Source organism: Bacillus rossius, chromosome 5, assembly GCF_032445375.1.
Source record: "Bacillus rossius redtenbacheri isolate Brsri chromosome 5, Brsri_v3, whole genome shotgun sequence".
NCBI classification, from domain to species: Eukaryota; Metazoa; Arthropoda; class Insecta; order Phasmatodea; family Bacillidae; genus Bacillus; species Bacillus rossius.
Genome location: NC_086333.1, coordinates 16,118,223 through 16,141,987, shown reverse-complemented (window position 1 = coordinate 16,141,987; position 23,765 = coordinate 16,118,223). Strand labels below are relative to the sequence as shown.

Below are 23,765 nucleotides of genomic sequence, written 5' to 3'. Positions count from 1 at the left end.
AGGTATAAAACTTATTTACTTCATACTCATTGAGATTTGTTTCCATAAAGGTTGTAGACATACATTTTCCACAATTAGATGAAGACAGTAATATTACTCTAATTTTAAACGGCAGTTGTGCAAAATTTCACTAAATAGTACCAAAGTTCCGTTCTAAAGGGTGGGAAAGGGTAATGAGGATGGCTTTTAGGAATCTTATGTAGACAATGACATTCAACTAATTGTGAAGGTCAGGAGTGTACAATTACATCAAGCTTGGAATAAACTTTCAATTTGTATTAAAAACATGCAAACAAACAATATGAACTCTGCTTTATATTTAAGTTTGTAAAAAAAAAAAAGTTATATGCCTACATATTGTAAAATAACCAAACCAACAGACTGATCTGTGAATTTAAATTTATATAACCCTTACTTAAAAAATAACAAGAGATAATATGACTTTCTTTAACTATGATGTTAAAATATAATAAATATATAATAAAATGTAAAATAGAACTTGAACCGGACGGGATTTGATTCTTAGAACTTTCAATTTTCTAGTCACGCATAATACTGAAATTATATTTATTCCAGAAATTTATTTCTACCACAGAGATTTATTTGGCACAACGATGAGCTTGATATGACTTCCGGTGTTCGTATAAGCGAAACCCACATGCAGACGACTTCGGCACCAACGCGCCTAAGGAATTTTAACTTCAAAAATTACTTCGAGGAGTTAGCAATATCGTAAATGTTACAACCCAACATTGGACAAACTTTTCCAGCCACAATAAATAACCACAATTGCAGACAACGTGGAAAAAACGTAAAGTCTAAATGGCCAAAATACCCTTGTCAAATAAGCGCTATCGGTGTACGACACGGCCCCACCGCTAGAATGTGGCTGGACTTTCCTATATTGATCTATTACAATATTTTGTTTAAAGCTTTTAAACAGTTGACTGTTTAGAATATGTTTTTACTGCAAAATTATTTAAGAGCATGATAGGTTAAACAGAAATTTTAGTAAACAATAATTAAGCAACATTAAAACTTTTCATGAATTTAATGTACATTTGTTGTGGGTCACATATCTAGAAACTAACGATTATTTATTTTTATACAAGGAATTACCTGAGCAACCTAGGTTAATATCTCACATTTTTTTGCCATGACATGACGATAAATGTGAACAATTTCCACCTCGCGCCAAAGAGCCAACCTACTTTGGTTTCATTGGCTGATGCAATGTGTGTCCATACCAGTAATAAAATGTAATTATTTCCCTGGTACCTTTCTCCTATGCACACAAACGTAAATAAATCTTCTGCATTGAAAGAATCATTCAACGAACATATTATTAGTAGTTTGTGAATCAATATGTTCAAAATTATGGTGGTCAAATATTGTGCAGATCTTCTATGTGAACTTTTTTTAAATTCTGAATCCAATTTCAGGCTTTGGCATTTGTCATGCTCCATAATGAAGAACCTTATTTTGTGAAACAAAGCCAAAGTTTTTAGAATGGCACAAAGCATAGAGGGGGTGTGTGGCCAACTGGTTATCTCCCCTTCTCCTTGAACCCCTCTGGAGATGGTACCTGACGCCCGTGATAATAACCTTCAGATGTTTGCTGACAACAGTACTGACATCTACTGCTGTCTTAACGGTGTTGGGGTGGTGGGTGCCAAGGGTGCCAAATAATAAGCAGAGAGTAGACTTGTGTGCTAGTTCAAAGGGGTAACAATGCCTGTTGTAGACTCTGGATAGTAGAGTTTTGTAACAGGACAGAAACACCAGAATGTTAGTCCCCTGGGATGGTAGTACTAATATAAATGGAATGTAAACGCAGGTACTCTGGTAGGATAATTTATTCACACCTCATATGCTCATACACAATCGTCCACTGACGTGGCCTGTTTTTGAGATATGAGCCATGGCTCAATGTTACACATTGCTATGGGGTGCAACACAGACAATGGTATTTACAGTGGCCATTTTGTGGTTGAGCCTCATGAGGGTGTAAAGGCGAAAGTGGTAATTATGGTTTACTGGGGGTTTGCTACACTCCTCAAAAATATACTAATATACATCACAAAACTGAAGGCTGTCAAAACCAGAAATTAAAAACTTTCCTCGTGGGTGCAAAAAGGCGTGAGTGCCAAATTCCTCGACTCAAAATTGGCAAATGTCTTAAGACAAGTCAATGGTTTATATGCCGCCTGGGGCTTGATCCGGGCCCTGGCTGAGTAACAAAGCCATTCTCAAAATTGCACAATTGCAATTGAAGTTGTTATTTCAGCAACCTACATTCGAACCAGGTCATGGCCATGGTGCCTGACGAACGAGGTTTGCAGAACTTACAATATGGATGAATTGAAGTCAGTTGTATGAAGGAAGAATGATGGATCACGTTTTAAGAACAGATGTTAAGGTTTAAACTAAAACCTAATTAATTTAATGACTTATGAGTAATGGTTTATTACAAGAAATATTTAGTTGGTTCAGAAACGACACACATCCTGTGATGACAGTCGACAGGTCATGTCACCCTGCGCTGCACAGGGTGTGTTCCATCGCTCGCACATCGCACAGGCCCTGGTGAGGCGGTGATGAGGCATAATGGGTGTCCTCAAAGTATAATTGTAGTCAACTTATGGAAGTTTTCTTGCACTAGTTTATCCCAAACATATTGTTATTTTATACGCAGATTAGCAACGTAATTTAACTCTTGAAAAGATTTTCTACTTAATTTCATAACATCCTTGATAACATTTGCTATTGGATTAAAAATGTTGTATTTCTATTTAAAAATTATCTGAGAATTGTAAATTTAAAAATTCAGCTACTATATAATTTTGCAACTTAATTGTGACATGGTTACAATGCTGCGGAATTTATATTAATATTAATAATAATAATAATAATAATAATATGTAATACTGTACAAGCTAAACTATACACCCAGTAAAAAACTTTTACATGTGAACAAAACTTTAATTAACTTTCTCAAAACATTAGCGATAACATTATAAGATAAGAAATTTAAAACATTTTTCAACAGTTTATCAAAATATCACTACAAACAAAGTTTAGAGCTAAACTGAATAACTTCTAAAAACTGCTCATAATACATATGTACATTTTACCATTAACTGATGGTATGAAATATACAATATAGACTATGTATATAAAAACACTAAAAAAAAAAAAAAAAAAAGGCACATCATAAAACCAACATGCTGGCAGCACAAACACCAAGTCTTTGTTTGATAAGGCAATACACGGAGAAGTCAGGTTTCCTCCGAGATGATTAGCTCCTCCATGCCCATTCTTCCCTGGTGGCGCCACACACGGAACCTGGCGAGGTCCTTGCGGGTCACGATGCCCACCACCTGCCAACAGCACCAGCATGGCTGTCACGTGACTGTATCATCCTGCACACCACAACTATGCAACTACCACAGTGCACAAGCGAAGAAAAGTCAAAGTGCATATAATTAACTATATTTAGAATATTTTGGTTCTCATAAATTTTTTTGTAGAAAATGTTTTGCTCATATATAATAGGTTGTATTTGGTACTATCTTACATTTTGGCATGTTTCGAGCCTGGATTTGTGGCCATATTTTCTAAATGTATTAAAGAATTATGTAATGGATATATGAGTACTACATCTAATTATACATACATCCGCACATGTGACTCACTCATTTATAGAAATACTTATCCACTACCAGATGAGCTAGAAACTTAGAAACTTGACATTTTGCTGGTTCATAGTCTTGAACAGCAACTGATGAGAAAATTAAAAGAAGTTGAAATTTTTAAATTAGGCCCCCAAAATTTAAAAACTATAAAAAAACTTACCAAGCTTTATAGCATTGTTATTGCAAAATTATATAATAAATAATAATACCTAACCAAATCAAAATGAATATAATAATAAAAATAATTAAACGGACAGTCACCTTTAAAGTCGGTGCAGAACCATCTTCGGAGGTCCACTGTAGCCCAAAGGAAGGACATTTGAAAATACGATTTGCAGTTACATTGAATCTGGTGACATCTACAATTTAGATTCTGTGACTTTTTGTCATTCCTGTGTCGGTTATAACTTAAACAGATATAATTTTTTTTGTACTAGGCCAAATTTAGCAGTACTTTTTTCACATATTTTTCTAAAGATTTTCACACTTGATGAAAACTGGCAGGTCTATCAAAGTTAAACAAAATTACAATTGTGGTCCAATAATGTTTCATTGTTAACTCCAGCAGTTATAACTTAGATTGAGTTATGAACATAGATTCAGTACAAAATTTATAAATATTTTTTGTTTTTCAAACTTTTCAGAGACTAATATCATCACATTCGGCACTGTTTGATGACAACTGTTCTATTATTATTTGAACCAGGTATTATTCCACCTAATAGACAGCTAATGTATTCAAACTTGATAAGGATAAGGAAAATGATAAGATTTACATTTTTGGTTACTTGACTTTTTAACATATCTCCATCAGTTACAACTTACAATATGATTGAAACTCAGAAAATGTGTACATTTTTAAGACATAATTATATATTTTCAATATTTACAAGGCAGCTATAATCATCAAATTTGGCATGCTTACGACAGTTGTACATGCCAATTCACCTGCCAAATCTATTGATTCTATATGTTCCAGAATTGCTTGAAAAGGTGAAAAAAATAATTATACATCTATGTTCATATCCAAGATAGATATAAAAACCATTGCTGACATTAGGGGGCCCAGAGAGTGAGTGTGTGTGTGACAGAGAGAAGAGAGTGGTGTCTGTATGTGTGTATGCACATGTATATATGTAAATGTATAAACACCCCCCCCCCCTTTTTTTTTCCAAAAATTTTCAACAAAAATCGACAAAACACAACAGGAATCTTGGTGTTTCCTGTTGTAAACACAATGACTTTATTGGGTTTCAGTGATTCCTGTTGGGAGATATTGGCTCATAAATAAAAAAATTATCAGTGTATTCTGTTGGTCTGTTATTAAAGCATACTGAATTCATTGGTTTTCATTGATTCTGTTGTGAACTAATTTTGAACAGAATATTTTGGGTTTTAGTGTTTTCCATAGTATTTTATTGTTTTTTGAGTGTTTCTAATGCAAGTCACTTACTTATTGGGGGTCTATTGTTTTCTAATGTTTTTCATTGTATTCTGTTGGTTTATGTTGTTTTCTGTAGTAAGGTATTCTATTGGTTAGTGTTGTTTTTTAGTGTTTCCAATTGTATCCTGTTGCATTTTATTGGTTTCTGTTGCAAGGAGTTCTGTTGTTTCCTGTTGTATTTAAGTGACTTCCATTGTATTATATTGTGTTTTGTTGGTTTCCACTGTAAAGTTTTCTATTCTTTTTAGTTGTCAATCAATACTTCTCATTGTGTTCTGCTGGTTTCTGTTGGAAAGTACTCTGTGTGGCCTTCATAATATTCTGCACGCCGTAATTCTTATACATAGTTTTGTCTCAAATACTTGAACACTATGTATTAAGCTCTCACTTGGAAGCTATGATTCCAATATCAATATGATTCAGCTACAGGTGCTTGCGTGCGTGCTTGCATGCGAGTTGCCTGCCACTGGCTACTGTTTATAGAGTGAAGTTCATCACAGACCGGTCTGTGGCCGGGTGAAAACAGTACGGACCAGCGGCATAAGTGCGAACGTAAAAACATTTGGTCCTTTACACTCAATAGCCGTAACTGGACTTGCCATACCTGATATTTGTACATCAGTCGATGGCGTAGTCAGACCTGCGTGCAAAACTCTTCCCCCTTTGTATAGCTAACTGTATGCCACGGCACATTGTTGTTTACCAAGTTGAAGCAGACTTCGTGGTGTCACGCTGGACTTTCTTTTTTTTTTGCCTGTGGTGATTTCGTGCTAACTGAAATTTACAGATATGCTATTCAATATTGGAGCAGTAAAATTAACATCATGCTAAATAAATTCACGCAATATGAGGAGGTGCTATGTGAGGGACTGGTACATTCTATTGGTTTTTGTTAGTTCCTATTGCAAGACACTTGGTTGAAGTATGCTGTTTTCTAGAGTTTACCATTGTTTTTGTTTTATATTGGATTCTGTTGTTTTTGTTGTAGGGCTTTCTGTTGTTTCAGGTTTATTTGAGTGACTTCTGTTTTAAACTGCTACAAAAACCATTAAAATTATCTATATTTTTATTGGATTCAATTTTTGTTTAATGGTTTCTATCATACAAATTACTGTTGGGTTATGTTGAATTTTCGTGGGTTTCATTGGATTGTTAAATTATTGTTGGTATATTATCTAAATGATTTCTACAATACCTAACAATAAGCTAAAATAAAACTAAAACACAAAGCAAAAATTAAGAAAAAACATTAAAAACCAATTCAAACAATAAAAACATAAAATATTCATACGAAACTCAGTAGAAACCCCCATATCATAGTAATCCCATGGAATTTAATGAAATAAACTAACATAACAAGAATACAACAGAAATCACAAAAACTAACAGAATACAATTGATACTAATAAAACACTAATACACAAAACCTACAGAATATAATGGGAACCATTAGAAAACCTCAGACCCAAATAAAGAACATTACAACAGAAACCGACAAAACATATATCAGAATTCAATAGTAAACATTTGAAAACAACAGATACTGCAAAACTATTAAACAGGATATCCAAACAGAGTGACTTATGAAAGAAACCAACACAATACAACAGAATACAATGAAAAAAAAAAAAAAAAACAACACAGATCCTATAATAGTAACTTGGAACAGAAAACAACAAAAAAAAAAACAACATAATAAAATTAAAAATATTCAAATACAACATGAATGTATTACAACAGAAACTACTCAAAACCAGCAAAATAAAACAGAATACAATGAAAAACACTAGAAAACAACATACCCCAAAATAATAACTTTGAACAGAAAACAACAAAACAAGAATTACTAGAATGCCTTACAACAGAAACCACCAAAAACTAACATAAAACAATGAAAAACGCTGGTATAAAACAGAAACCAATGGAGTGCCTTACAATAGAAATCAACAAATAAACAGAATAAAATGGAGAACACTAGAAAAAACTAACCCCAAGGGAGTGAATTACAACAGAAACCAACAGAATACAATAAAAATAACCCTAGAAAAGAATAGAATACAATGAAAAACCCTAGGAAACAATATATCCCAAAAGAAAAAACAGAATAATTGCGGAGTATACAAGAAATTTGTGTTCATTAAACTAGTTCTCTGCTGAGGAGAACACATTTTTTATTTAACAATAGGAACTATACAAATGCAATAAAATATAATTTATTAAAACATCTACACATAGTATTTATTGGATTAAAGTGCGCTGTAAAAATATAAAAAAATATCATGAAGAAGAATTTTTAAATGCATACATAAATATATCATTAATAGGCTACATATTTAAAGAGTAGGTATGGTTTAAAAGATAAAGTTTATGACAAGTAAATTGAGTTTAATCATTCAAAAGTTATGTGGAAATTAAAATATAGCTTCCTGAAAAATCTTTAAAAGTAAAATGTAATAAACATATGAATTAATTTATGATTAATATGATTTTATTTAACACTATAATTCAACAGAATTTGTTATACCCACTAAAAAACCACAGGATCCAATGAACCACACTAGAAAATAATAGAACCCAGAAGAGTGCCTTACAACAGAAAACAACAAAAACCACTCAATTACAACATAATATTCTGTTTGTTTTCTGTCATGTGGACAGAAACATTTCCCTTTACTCTTTTATGTTCAAAAAAGTTAATTTTCAGTTGTACTATGGTCAAATCCTATGTGTTATTTTCTCTATGAAGCATCAATATGGACAGATACATTTTGTATCAAATATTTGAATGCCTGTTTTTGTTTTCTAAAATTTTGTTTTTAGTAGAAATAATGCATCTAATTTATGCCATTATTATTATTTTACATTTTAAATTGTTGATAAATTTGTTTGTTTGAAAAAAAGTTTCATTTTTAAGCTAGATTCCATTGGCATGTTGTCAAAGTAAGAAAATCAGTTTGAATGTTTGACTGCCATTTAAATTGTAAATGATATAATAAATTTTTGGATAGTAAAGAATTTTCCTTGATTGATAATGGCAAGCTGACGTGTGAATTTGTCTACAGAAATCCGCTATATTATATAAATTTTGAGAACTTCCAGGCTGTACTTAAATGTTAATTACTTGAATTTTGTTAAGGTTAATACCTGAAGATATATTAACATCTAGGGCTGAAAAGTTATTAGGAGTCAGCGACCTAAAATTTCATTGGTGAACTAGCCATTTTGAATCAACAAGCCATTTAGTTTTAACACACCTAATTAACAATACTTAGGGATGGTGATTTTTCGTTTTCGCGAAATAGATGCGAAAATATGCTAAAATATATTTTTTCCGCTATAAAATGCGAAATCTAGACTATTCCAAGATAATTGCGAAATCAAGGTAAAAAAACGTAGATTCGTCTTCACTCTACACAATTTATTTACCGATTGTATTTCGTTTCAGTTCAGTATCAAAAGAAACCATCATTTTATGGCGTATTCAGCACAAGTATCTTATTGTCACGTCATTCACAACAACTATTGTTCGTAAATATTGAATGAAGAATCGTGCCTCACGATTGTAAACGAAGCAAAGAACAACTAGCTGGAAGATTATCCGTCATCTTGCAGAGTACAAGTTTTTAGGACACCAAATTGCGACATCTCTGATTCGCAGCGCCCATTTTCTGGCTGTGTTTCACGTGAAAGCCGCGTTCTTGTGTAGTCTGTGGAAGGTGGTGTGTTTAAAAATACGTGCATACTCATGAATGTGTTGTATACTGTTATTTCTCGTGGTAAAAATGGGACGAAACGTAATTTCCATTCGCGATTGCATAAATGAATACAAAAATTACAGTTCTACGAAAGTGATACGAATATTTTAATGTGCAATTTATGTAATCGCCGTATGGAGTGGAAAAAAAAAGATGTACTTGAAAAGCACATTAAATCTGAGGGACATCAGGCTGCAAAAAAAAAAGATTCACCGAGAAATCAGACGAAGGAAAAAAGTCGGTAAAACGGCAAGCAACGGTTCCTGGCATGATCGAAAAGCAAAAGAAGGCGAAAATTGAAAAAATGAGTTTCAGTAACATTATTTGTGCACTCTACATCAACTATGGCCATGAACACGGCTAAAAAATATTTATTGTAATTTTAAGTATTCAATTTATTGCACTCATAAGTGGTAAAAAGTTGTTTGGAAACCTGCCAAGATGGGCTATCTTTGTAGTTGTGCTAGATCTTTATTTCTGTGATTGTTAATAATGAATATGTGTATTATTTAATGCTTTTTAAAAATATACTTTTCTTCAGTAATGTAAAATGAGAGAATTGGCTAAATATTGTTTTTAAAAATGCTACAAAATGCTAAATTTCAAATTCGAAATGCTAAATGTTATTATTTTAAATGCTATAAATCACCATCGCTAACAATACTGTACTGTCTGGTCATTATACTGAAAGCTATTGAACTTTAAGACATATTAAGATAATTTTGAAACAGTAATGTGCATAAACTTTGTGAAGTGACAATTTTATAAACCTGGACAAAAGGGAAAAAAGGTGTATAAAAATAGATGCACTGAGAAACAGTTTAATTGGTGAAAAGACCAATTGCATTATATTTTTCTTAGAGTAATGAACTTTAATTTTTCAAGTGTCCAACTTAACCTGATTCTTTCTTATTATCTTTGATCGACAATATTACCACAAGTATGGATTATATTGCGTTATGTAATGTGTATTAGGTGTCATTGTTTTGTTTATAAAATATTGTCTGGTTGTATTTGTAGCAAATAGTTGTTATATATGTCTAAGGAAAGAACTATTTTAATTATTACAAATGTTTCTTATTTTATCTTAAGAGAAGTTTTTTTGATTTAATTTGACCAATTAAAACATTATTAGTCTATCAGAAAACCCAGTAAAGTTGGAGTGATAACTTCACTAAGGATTATAGCTTGGTCATTCTATGTGTCTTTGTTTTTTGCATAGTCTATAGGGATTTTATGCACAATAATATACATGTTAACCCTTGGCACCTACATTGTAGTACAAAAAATAAATGAATTGTAATTAAAGTAAAAAAGCTTATATTGAATTCTTTTTAATAGTTATAAAATTTTATCTATTCATAACATAAAAAACAATAATATAAATAAAAAGACCAACATGTAACGGTTCGTTACTTACAAAAATAAAAAGATTTTTAAGCGTCGATTTTAGTTGTTTTATTCTTTGAAATTATAATGCACAAAAACGAATCCAATGTTTCATTGACTCGTTTCACACATACATCTACCCGTCGAAAATTGCCCGCAGTTCACTTGATGAGATTTAAATAATAAAATAATGTCGATTAAGTCCTTCAATAAGGAAACTATCCGAAATATGTGCGGCCTAGAACACGGCCAAAACCTAGCGAAAAACAGCGAGCCGCCGAAACACGGCCTCGCCTGGCAGCGATCGCCCGACGACTACTACTGAACTCATGACACGTCTCCTCCACGCAGGGAGCAGACGTCACATGACCTCACCGACCAATCACATGCACGCTTCTTTCATGCTACAGATACAAGCCAATCACAGAACAAGTTACACTACATGGAAAAACCTTGTACACACAGAACTCTGGGCTTCCCCTGATCTGTCTCTTTTCAATTTTACATCGAAATCGGGGACTTCCATTCTCGTTCTCTCTCCCACACCGTGAGAGAGCAGTTATCACTCAGTTCCCACGCAGGGGGGAAATTACCATCTTTATCTCGGTTGGCGGGGAAGCACTGTTCCTTTCTCACTTACACTTACAGGCCTCTCATGCCTCTCTTTCTAACCATCACACAAGCCCAGACACAGTTCCGTGATTTATAATTATTTTACAATACGTTAATAAAATTTAAGAACAATAATTATAATACAAATTACTTTACAACATTAAAATCATTTAGAAATATCCTGAAAAAGTAGGCCTAAACAGGTAAAAATCTAGTACAACGGCTCATTTGTGAATAATTTCATAAAAAATAGTAATGATTAAAAACGTCTGTTAAAATACAAAATACCTTCTTAAAAAACATAGCAAGCGAAAATAACATATATTAATAGCCATAACGTCTGATTATACTGTCTCATAACATACACACCACTCTAAAAACATTGACTCATTTATATTTACCTATACAAAAAAGAAGTTTAAAAGAAAATTATTTAATTAGGAGGGCAGGGTTCTGCAATGTTACAAACAGAACATAACTTGTTTGGTGTTTTTTGTGTTCTAATACTCTTTAACTTAAAATATTGACATTAATTATGTACTTCATTTGTTTAGTGTCTTGAGAAGCTAGACTACCTTTCATTAGCCCATGTTGGTGATTAAAGTTTTTGTTTGTAATTGAGGGTTTGGTGACTGTGAGACCATACACAAAAACAATAAAAATATATCAATGTCAGCTATTCGTATAAATTTGGACTTTGAAAAAATAAATATTTATATAAATAAATAATGGGTAAATGTCTCATTGATAGTTAGGCCTGTGCTAATATTTGCATACAAATAAATAATAGTTTATTATTTGTATTCAGTTCAAGATTGAATACCAATACTTAAAAAATTTGTTTGTTTACAAATATTTGTCAATATAGTGCTAAGTTTGATATAAATATCGATGTTGCCATAAAAATACCTAGTTTTAATATTTTAACGGTACTGAGCTATAAAAGACATGCACTATATGAACTAAGCATTTTTAACACAACAATTATAAAAAGTTATTTCACTACTATCTTGCGAAACAGTAGCAAAGAAATAATAGCGTGGATGATTGGAAACAATACCATTTTGACATTTAAACTTGAAAATCTACTACCGTGTTTTATCACGTAATCATTGCATGCGCATAATCACCACACTGTTATTTTAGGGCATCAAAATTTGGAGAGAAAAATTCTAGCATAAATATTGCATGATGTTTTTGGTCACACTCTTAGATTCCGAGTGCTTTGTGTAGGTAGTTTTCCTGTATTAAAATATGTATTTTAAAAATAAAATCTAATATTTCTTCTGATATTACAGCTTACTTATTTAACTAACAGAAATACAAAATTGTCCAATAAGTAAAATTTTTTTAAAGTTGTTTTGAAATGTTATAACATTTATCTGTTCGTTTTTGTCCCCGCTGTGTACCAATTATAAAAATGTAGCCAACACTAGTTGGTATCATTCATGTTCGGTTACGTTGATTCCCGTATACAGTACCTGCACGTAGTCAAATATTGATATTGATAGCTTGCTGATTGCATGCAACGCGTGCACTCTGTCTAGTGCAGAGTTAACTACATTTGATAGCCCGCACTCTTTCGTGGTGTGTACTACGACGATAATTATGCGTTAGTTCCAGCTCAGGTCATGGTTTTAATTTTTTTTTTTATTTAAAGATGAACAAAATGTTTTTGTTGCACGACTTTTTAATTTAAATTGATTGGCATGCTTAAGCATACTCAAATTTTTTAATAAATATACTTTCCATGAAGAGATTTTGTTTTTATGAATAACTTTACCTAACAAAAAATGCTTTTTTCATATAAAAGTCACACCCCTACTTTTGAAACTTGATTTTAGTATAAAATGTGCAATGACTATGCGATAAAAAATGGCATTACTTGTATCCGTATCATCATGCACACTAGCTGTGGGATAAAATAAATAAACATCAACGACCATGGACTACAACAAACACTAGGACTGCCACCATGCCTCAGACACAGCCGCTGGAAACAGAATGTCCTATTTACCACTGGAATAATACATGCATCACAGCATTACTTAGTGCTAATGTTGATGTAAGTGCAGACAATTGTTAGAGACTACCATATTTAAAATATAATCTTCAGATTTAAAGTGTTAAATTTTGTGAACTCTGTAACCTAAGAAAAAAATCTTCTAATTAACAAGTAATGATTTATGACAAAAGCTTCCTCACAAATAAAGGTGTGACCACATATTTTCTCTTGTGATGTTTGATGACATGTATGGTTTGTTCTGCATTCACATGGATTTGCTGCAAGTTACTTCGGCAGTTTTCTTAGTTTAGTTATTAGTTCAATGTTTTCTTTGAAATACCTTCTTTTGCATGTACATAACTTAACAATCAGTGCCCTTGACTTTAGGCAGCTATTTAAAACTGAATGTTGTTGTTGCACACCTGCCAGGCATGCAAGTATTTCATTCTAAATTTTATTTTAGTTTATCGCAAAATGGTGGGGTATAGGGGAGTACTACAAGGTACTTTTGCCATGCAAATTAATAATCAGACTTTAAAAACCACATTAGTCCTCAGTATCACTAAAATTAATGGGAAAAAAGGTGTTACCCCATATTACTTACACTAAATATTTTACTTCAGCAACAAGATTTAGTATTTGTAGAACTTTGTTCAATTAGACACTAAGCAGACACTTAACCTTTCATCATTTCATCATAAACAGTTTATTTTCAAAAAAAACCCAGTTCAGCTGCAACTTCAAAGTCTTGGGAAGCACTTCAGACCTTGGAATTATTTTCATGAGAAGAACCTGCCGCCGATGTTTGTCGTTCAAACTCAGACTCACCCAGTTTGATTAGTTAGTAATTGTTTTGTACAATGACTAGTTTACATAAAGTATGTCAATATCCAAGGTCAAGAAAGTTTCCAAAATATTTTGATACAGCTATGCAACTTAAAAGTAGATTTTTTTTTAGTTTTCTAAAAGTCATTTCCATTTTGACGAGCTTTACTTGAGAATAATGAGATGATTTGGCATTTAACGGTAAATAGTAGTTCAGCACTACTCCTCCAGGTGGCAGAGTGCTCACTATGCTTCCCTTGAAAATTACACTTTCTTTATCTACTGATGTATAAGGCGTACATATTTCCGTTGATCGTCCGAGCCACTAGTTTGAATTCTGGGAAGTGAGACCCAGTTGTTAACATGAGGACAAATAGTCACCAACATTCCTGCCTGCCTTCCTTCTTACCCAGCCACCACTCTTTATGGGTTCTGCACTTCACTTCTCTCTCGAATGCTCCGAAACCATGAATTGTAAATTTTACATTTATCTCAGTGATGGCGGAGGTAGCTTCTCGTGGCTGATCTGTACAATGAACATTTACGAAGGAATCATTCAAACAATGTGATGAGGCTAGGTCTCAGGACATTGTGTTTTGTAAGTGGTTTTGTGCGAGTTTTTGGATGGCTTACTCGAGCGTGTTGTGGGACTCACTGGTAGACTGTGCTACGGGCGAGTGGGCATTTTGCACTGCTGTCACTTAGGATAGGGGCGGGCGCTAGGGGTGTGACTGAGTAAGGCGCATGTTTGATGTTGTGCAAGTGTAGGTTTGAGCACTAGGCACGCCACGTGACGGGTGGTTTAATGGACTGTTTGACGCTGTGTGAAAGAATGCAGAATTTTTCGACGATGACAATCAGCGAGCCACTGTTTGGTCGGCAGTTAATTTGAGTTGAAATTAAATTTTCTGTGTCATGCAATGATCACGTGTTCATGCTATGCCCGTGCTATGTGGTTAATAATACCAGTAACAACATCAACAAGGTTTTGAAAGACACTTATGTGGTGTGTCTGGGCTTGTGGTATGTCCAACTAAACACGCCGTCAAATTTCACAGTCGTCACTGATTAACTGTAAGTTGACCTTTTTTTCGTGTGGTTTTGAGGGCCCATCAACAAAATTCTTTTCAACTGGAAAGCTAAACAAAATATCAAAATTTATTAACTATTTTTTTTGTTGGTATACTTGCAGAGAAGGCAAACAGGTTTGACTGGACAAAATTGCTTAAGAATTATTTACTGCAGCATAGAAATTGCTCCAGAAAATTCAGTTTTGATTTGGCTAATTGCAGGATAACATATTCAATATTTTGAGAATTTGCATTTAGGTAACACTATGTGTACAAGGTCTTCAGTGAGGATAGTTAAATTTGGGTATATTTTATTCACCTCCATGTTTTATAATCAGGAATTCAGTTTTAGCAAGAAAAATTGTCTTTGAATTGAGACAATAGTATACCTGTGAGACAAATCTCAGAAATTACAGTGATAAACTAATCATATCAAGAAGCCGATTAAATAATTATTGTTATACACTTATTTATGTATACATTTACTGAGAACAAATATAGAAAAGGCCACATGATAAAGGCTATTATATATATACACCATTATTTTTTATTTAAGGGTGGTTTAATTGGTATTTAAAGATTACTTTAAAGCCCTAACGAACAGAAAAAATAATAATGAGACTATTATGATAGCTTCAATTGATGATATTAAAATGTCATAAAAACTGAATTACTGTATGTGCACTTAGTAGGGTTACATTTTTAATACTTCGAAGTCTTTCATTAATAATAATTTTTGTAAGTATCACAATATTCCAATTGTATCACAAATGGAAAATTACTATGGTTAAGATTGAAAGTACTACATTTTATTAAGGTTTTGTCAATATTTGTGATTTTAGTAACTGTTCAAAAATAATTAAAAATTTAAAAGTATAATTTTTATGAGGTAATAGGCTAATATTTTGTAAGTTACTTGAGTCATAACCATTTGAAGGTCATTGTTTTGCAGTGGACGTCTCCGCTGCTTTGAAGTCACTCCACTGCCTGTTCCCCTGCCTTTTTTTGTTTCAGTGGCATATGTGTACCATGTGATATTCTTTTCCCCTTAATTTCCCCTTCTGCACCTGTGCAGTGGCGGTTGTGTGTGCTTATTTAAGGCCGTTTCGCCATTTTGGAGCCTTTTTCGTTTAGTAATTTCCGGATTGTTAACTTTGCTTTGTTTCTCTCTGCTGTCATGTTCAGTTGCTCCCACAGCCGTTTGTCGTCTAGCTTCATGCGTCCCCGGTATTGTAAATGTTGTCAATCTAAAGCTTAACTTGTAATTTTTTTGTGTATTCTTGCTTTTCTCTCTTTATTTTGATCGCCTTAACTTGTACAGCCTTGCTGGAATTGCTTTTTAGTCAGTCTATATTCAACTTTTCAAGATTTCGCTTCTTGTGGATTGTGGCCTTTCACTGAGTCTATGTATATGTGGAACTACTAGCTGGTATAATTTGCGTGAGTACAGTGAGGCATGTTCACACTTTGTGGCTGTGCGCCAGAGTCATAACTAGAATGCTCAATGAATGTCATTTACAGTTTTTCTTTGTGTTGCTTCGGACACCTACCACGTAATGCACGTTGCTTTCGTGTTTTGCTTGGCTTATCACACTGCTAGAGTAGGCCTACAGTTCGGGTTTGACTGTGGCAGTGATTCCTTTAGTTTTATATTTTTTTTCCCTGGGTTGTGATGTATGTATTGCACTAGTAACCTTGATAATTTACGATTTTGTATTGTCATGTTTTACGGGCTTCGCGTATGGTTTATTAAGTGTATTCATTTCAGCTTTGTAGATTTGTTTCTCACGTTGCCCGGTGGTTGTATTATTTAATGGATCTGGTGTCTTGTGGTTCAATTGCGCACCACCGAGCATTCTTTGTAACTGAGGCTGATCGGATTGTGTAAACACGCGACTTGTTTGGGCACACTCAGTTGTTTTTTGCTTAGTGGCATTGATGAAATGTATTAATGTTGACTCACCTTTATTAATCTCATGAATGTTATGTAATATTTATTTTCTACACTTATTATTACAATGTCTGTTGATGCTCATTTTCATTGCCTTATTGATATTAGCTTATTCGAGCTATTTATGTATTGAGGGCGTACCAGTGTTACGTTTTGAACTAGTTGTGTTAATAGTGAGCGCCACCACATGAGTGGGCACGTGGACCCGACTAGAGGCTCTTACTCAGGGCGTTACGTGGCTCGTGTGCTGCGAGATATTAGCCCTCCTGATCTCGAATCCAACACCTGTTACTAACCGAGCCCGCTCTCAGCACCGGGCACGCTTCTACCTAACCGCAGTGGGCTCTTACGACGTCCCACACGCCGCTGACTGGGTTAAGGACCCAAGTGGCCCCCCCGAACTCAAAGACACGTGACTCAATTAAGTTGGTTTTTATTCATACGTTACGTCCTCCTACAATCCTCCCTTTACACAGTTAAAACGCCCGAGACACGTATCGGTTTACTTTGAGGAGGCGGACCACACACGTGGCCGCCTCAAGCCTTTACGTAAAACGCAGGTGGTGAAAAACTCCTGAGAGTATAAAAATTAACAATTACACAGCCCCACCGACCGAGAGAGGCCCCGAGGATAAAAAGAGAAAACGATTTGAATTATTTAAATTAACAGAACTACTTCTCGGTGAGACAACGGAGATGTCCTCGGGGTGTCTGCAGAGACGTCCACTCTCGGCCGGCTGAAGGAGGAGCTTGGGGCAAGACAAGGGCTCGCGGCAGGAAACATGGCACTCTTCGCGCCGAACACAATTACCGTTAACATCTCTGCGACTGCGTGCCCCGGGTTATTATGGACAATAACATGAACTCTTTATAAAATTAACATACACACATACACGACCAGACTGTCTGTAATAATTGCTTATGCATGAAATTAGTTTGAATAATGTTATATATTTGTTCCGTCGTCGCCCGCTAGGGAGCGTCCTTGGCCATGCTTGCACGTACTTTATTACAAAAAATATTATATTAGTAAAGCAAAAGACACTCACTTACTGACTCGTCGTGACACTATTTTAGGGGCGAAAAGAAAAGGTTACAATATTATTAAATACATATAGGGGTGCGGCACACTGCAGCTAAGCGCCCTCTTGCCGGGCTACCAACACACGCACACACTCGTTAGCGGGAGGTTTGAACAGAGATAGTGGTGTTTGGGCGGTGACATATCGGGCTCAAAGGGGCCGCAGGCCCGGACGACGTCAGTATGATCTTATAGCTTAATTGATTATTTGTATGAGCGTACTGTGGAAACGTGTACCTACAATTGTGATTCTTAATGCGAGCCTTGTTAGGCCTAGTGTTTACCCGCTCACAATTTTTGAATAAATCTGGAATTGGAATTTTGATTTTAATTTCTCGCCACAAACACTGTTTTTAACACTACATTCTTTACTTTGAAGCACCTTTACTTATGTCAAAACAAACTCGCAAACTCTCTGTGTCCTTGTTCTAGCACGAGGCTGCGTTTTTGTGTCTTTGGTGTGCGTGCCGACGTAAGTCCTTAGAACCGCGGTTCTATGGAGCTTACAGTTTAATCAGTACAAATTTACTAGGGGTTTATAAGCAAGTCATTTATTTATGGTTGTTTGTATGGTTCTAGTCATCATTTAAATTGTGCATAAGTGTAAGCAGGCCTGTGTGTTCCGTTGACTGACCTTTAGGAATATTGATTTAATAAATTTTGTAATTTGTTAGCCTCTTTTCTTGAACTTTATGATATGATTGATGTTTTATAAAGCTTCAGCTTACTTTCTAAACCTTATTAATCCCATTAAAATAGAAGTTAGCTACCTTGCAGGGAAGGTATTAGGATTAGTACACTTCCAGACGTGAGTGAAGTGACAAGCAAATGTTTTCACAGTTCGCTACGCTGAAGAAATAATGTCTAAAATAGAGCCTTCCTACTAATTAAGCAAAAATGTGAAACCCCGCAACATAAACAGATTCTCAATGCCAAGAGGACGAAGAAAACAGGAGGCAATTTGAAAGTCTACTGGAATCAAAAAAATTAACCTATGTTTATAACACTGTACTAACATGGTGTAAGCTAAAAATAATGGGCATCGAAAATGAGTTATTAATACTTAAAAAAATATATTTGATTAAGGGGTTGCTCTGACATTTGTTCAAGAAAGTATCAATGGAATCCTCATAAATAAGTCTACCTCCAAATATTCTACTCTGACAATTGTCAAAAGTAATATGCCTATATTTATGGATTTGGGTCAAATTCGTCCAATTTTAGGATGCTTATGTGGAATTAAAAACTTTTGTACATTCATGATGTTGCAAAAACAAAATAACTTCAAAAAATAGTACTTCAAATGTGCATGTATTTAGAAAAGTCATAAAAATTGGTTGTATTCAAGGATATTAAGAGTCTTCAAACTTTGTTGTGGCAAAACCGAAAGTCTGAAAAAAATGTTAACCACTTTGCATTTACAACATTTTTCCGAACCTATAATGCACTTTTTTTAAAATCTTTATTCTTTAGCATGCTACAGCTGTTCACACATTTTGGCGACAATCAGACTAATAGTAACCATTTCTGGCTTGTTCCCACTATTGAAGGAAAAGATAGGTTAGGTGTTTATATAACATTCCAAATAAACTACAGTAGAACCCTGATTATCCGCGACTCAATCATCCGATTCGCGGATTAACCGCGATTTATGTCCATCAAGTCCAATTTTTTAGTTACATATAACCAATGATTCAAAATGTATGTAAATGTTAAAATACTTTGCAAAATGTATGTTGGTCAAAGTACTTTGACTCAGTTATGTTTATATACACAGAAAGTTAAAAAAAAAAATACTAGTACATACATACGTATGTACATAATATTTTTGTGTTCCATGTTACGTGAATAGATTATACACTGGTGCGCGATTCCACGTCCGCATGACCGGACTGTACACTCCCGCGCGCAGCACGGCGCCGTGCCACAGAGATTACCCGGCGCATGGAGACAGTGCATTCCATTAGTGTACGTTGTTGTAGCGTGAAGGTGGTGATAATTTTATGTATTGTAACAGTGATCTGCATTCCGACGGATTATACCGTTGTGTTGTGCGGAAGTGTTGAGCGCAACATTTCATCATGTCATCAAATAAACAGAAAAGAAAGCGAGTGGTAATGTCCATCGACAGCAAAACAAAAATTATAGAAAGATTTCAGAGTGGAGAAACGATTGCAAACTTGCGACTGAGTTAAATGTCGGTAACACAACAGTGCGCGACATCATAAAAAATCGCGAAAAAATCCTTCAGTTTGCTTCACAGGCTGACACTTCAAGTGGATTAAATAAACACAAGACGACGAAAGAATCCACATTTAGCAGCTTGGACACTTGTTTGTTTGAATGGTTTCAACAGAAAAGGTCGGAGGGTGTACCATTAAGTGGCGTAATTTTATCACAGCAGACGTAATTTTTTTAAAAAAACTAGGCTTGACAGAAGAACCATTTTCCTGTTATATTACTTCTCCGTTATTTTATGAGCACCGACTGTACGGAAGTGTGTGTGTTGCAACTAGTGCTTGGCACGCAAGATAAATTCAGCCTATCACTTGCTGACGCGGCGCAGTGTTACGACGGTGTTTGTTTATTTCAAAACTCAGCTAAGAGTGAATGGAAAATATATATAACGACCCCTCACGGTTCCCGAGATTAGGGTAGTTATAGAGAGGTGGTCGTTATAAGATTTCCGACCCATCTGCAACACTAAGTCATAATAGGCCGTTTTTGCACTAATTCCACGTTCAGCAAGCTAAAAATAAAAAATCTAACATTTAAAATTCATATAAATAAAGGGGGATAAAAACACCGTGAATTATACGAGACAGAGACACCGTTTCAAAACCATCAAATCAAGTCTCAATGCACTGGTATGAAAAATCTTATCTCGAAAAGAATTTTGAAGGCAGTCGTTCTGTAAAACAATAACCAGCCCGATGGTGTTACTGACAACAGAGCAATGAGCGAAGTGTGGCAGCGTCGCTTACGGGATTTGAAAAGAATGCGTGACCTTGGCAGCTATCAGCTGTCTTGGGCCCTCGGACTGGCGCGCGGCTAGTCACACACCTCGGTGCAACAACGACTCGCGTGCCCACGTCTCCGCACACGAAAGATTTAAAAACCACTGCTGCCCAGCACTAAGCAGTCCGCTTCTATGTCAACAACGCACACGCACACAAAGCATGTGTATATATTTAATCTCCGAATGTCCACAGATGGCTGTCTGTGGGCTAATGACCTTTGAGGCAAGCATGACTCGGCTAACCGCGATTTTCGATTATCCGACTCACTCGTCCCCTTCATTAACACGGATAATCGGGGTTCTACTGTATTATGATTTTGGACACATCTGTTAATCACATGGTTGCCAGTATTCATCCACTACTTCAGTTCACGCCAAACAGTGCCAAGAGGTGATAGGTGTTAAACTGAAAACTGCCAACTAATTGCTGGTGTCCACTGGAATCCCAAAAGTACAACCCAGAGGTAGCATGGATGATGGACTTAACAAACAAAATAAAAGGAAATCAATTATATGAATGAGCTTGATAGCAATTTGTTTTATTTTATTGTTTGAATGTTACATATATATATATATATAGCATTTCTTTTTGATAGTTTTTTCGTTAAGTATAGTATTGCATGAAAGTATTTTGGACCTTATATTTTACGCTGTAGTGCTTCAAATATTTGTGGTTGTATCATCTGCGTGAGTGATTAGCGCGGGCCTCGGAGGGAGAAGGGTTGTGGTCAGCGAGAGAAGGGGAGAGAGTATATGGGTAGGCACAAAGATTTTCAGTCAAATTATTTGGCACGTTGAACTGCTTAACCCACTTTCGAACTATGGTTTTTTTTTGTACTGCGTCACTCGTAGAACAGATACGAAGTCCAGCATGACGAAAATCGTGCTGGATAGTTGTTGCTGTCACTTCATCCCAAGCTTTTGATAAAAAATTTATTGCATGCAGCATATTAATAGAAGATGTACCCTGAGATTCGACTAGTTACATCAAGAGTTTCTTTCTGTAGTGACTTTTGAGACTTTAAATCATGAACTGATTCATTGGTTGCGAAACACTTGTGGTGTTTGGAGGAAAAAACACCAACTCTATATTTCGGAGATAAGATACAAGAGGGTGAGCAGGACAGTTGTCAAAAAGAAGTAGGATTTTTCATCCCTTTAATTCTGCATACCATCTTCGCAATTCTTCTTTGAAAATTTGACTTATCTAGGCTGATTTATTAGCTTTATCACTGGCAATTATGTATTTGATGTTTTTAAAACAACGTAGATTTTTGGATTTGCCTATCACCAACAGCTTCCTTTTCTCTGTTCCACTCATATTAGCAGCTACAAGCACTGTGATACGCTCTTTGGAGAGCTTTCCTCCCAAGCACTTTTCTGCATTAAATTTCAATGTTTTATTGGGGGTCTACTTAAAGAAAATTCCGGTTTCATCAGCATTGAAAATGTCACTCGGAGCATACTTTTCTTTCAATTTGGGCAACACACTATAAATCCAGTCGTGAGTCACATTCGTATCAACTGTGCTTCTCCTTTAATTTTACCATAGTTGATATGATGACGTTGTTTGAATTTCCCGAGCTATCCTTCTGATGCTTTGAAAGCAGTTAATCCTAGTTCTTCGGCAAATTTTTCTGCCTTAGCATTCATGATCGGCCCCGAGACAGACATATTATTCTGGCGTTGTCTATAAAACCATGATAGCATCTATTGATCCAGATCTTCGTATTGAGGTTTCTTCAATTTCTTAGCAGATTTTCCATCCTTCTCTGCTTGCAGAATTTTTTCTTTGTTTTTCCATATTGTAGACACGGTAGAATGGCTAAATTCAAAGTGTCTTCTAACATCACTGATCTTTTCTCCAGCCTCTACTGAACGTATTAATAAAACTTTTTCGTCAATACACAAAGATTTTCGTTTACTCACCATGTTTACAATTTGAAAGTCTGTAAGCAACTGCGATAATGATAACGTGTAACAACTTAGAATCTTCGGTATGTCAGTCAAAGTAAACACGTGCTAGATAATAAAACTACTAAACAGCAAACAAAAGAACGTACACAGCTGCAGTTCTTATCAACTTCGGCAACTTAGAAAGTACTGTTTAATGATTTATAATGCTGTATTGTTGTCGTTAAATAGAGTGAGTGTGACGCTATATAGAGTGTATTATTGTATAGAAAACAAGGTAAACCCACCAAAGTCAAGCAATTTCGACATTTTAAGGAGCTTGTCATTAAATCGAGTGACATTATAAAGAGTTTACACTGTACTTATTTTTTTAATTTAAAAAAAAGGGGGGAGAAATAGGAAAAATTTCAGAAACCTATTTTTGTACAAAAAGAACACACACTTCAGACAATGACCAAAATTATTATTTAAAATAGATCGCAAATCACAATAAAAATATTATAGACCCTCAATATAACAAACAACAGTTTTTTTGACTGCTGCATCTTACCATGTAATTATGGGATGTATGTTGCTAATGTTTAAGGTCTTTCACTAGACCATTACACCAATAAAATTATAGGTCACAGCATTAAATCCCAACATGCACATGCATTTGTTGGCCTGTTTTAAACTTGTTGGTTATCAATCACTTGACATGCTCTCGGATGTGGACCCACCCTTGTTTTGGTTACAAGAAGTGGGGAGAAAGGGAGTCACTACTCATCAACACAGGATGTGCAGCAAGTAACTATGTATGTTACCTATGTATAAGAGTTGCTAGACGTGACATATAGTTTTTGTTATTATCTTACATCAGAATTTTTTTTTAAAACATAATATTTGGATTTTTAAGAATAAAAGCTGTCAAGGAGAAGTGAAAACAAGGAATGAAAACAAGGTTGAGGTCACTCTTAATGGAATATAGGAAGACTTTACTTCAAATATTAATATTTATATAATTAA

General features: G+C 34.8%; 1 protein-coding gene across 1 annotated transcript in view; it reads right to left on the bottom strand.

Annotated features, from left to right (window-relative positions):
- Positions 1 to 2,961: 2,961 nt before the first annotated feature.
- LOC134531610 (H(+)/Cl(-) exchange transporter 7) overlaps positions 2,962 to 23,765 on the bottom strand; it is a 176,136-nt gene continuing 155,332 nt past the window's right edge. The window contains exon 17 of the mRNA XM_063367361.1: positions 2,962 to 3,380. Coding sequence (XP_063223431.1) covers positions 3,279 to 3,380 — 102 coding nt within the window. The 3' untranslated portion in view covers positions 2,962 to 3,278. The remainder of the gene's footprint in view (positions 3,381 to 23,765) is intronic.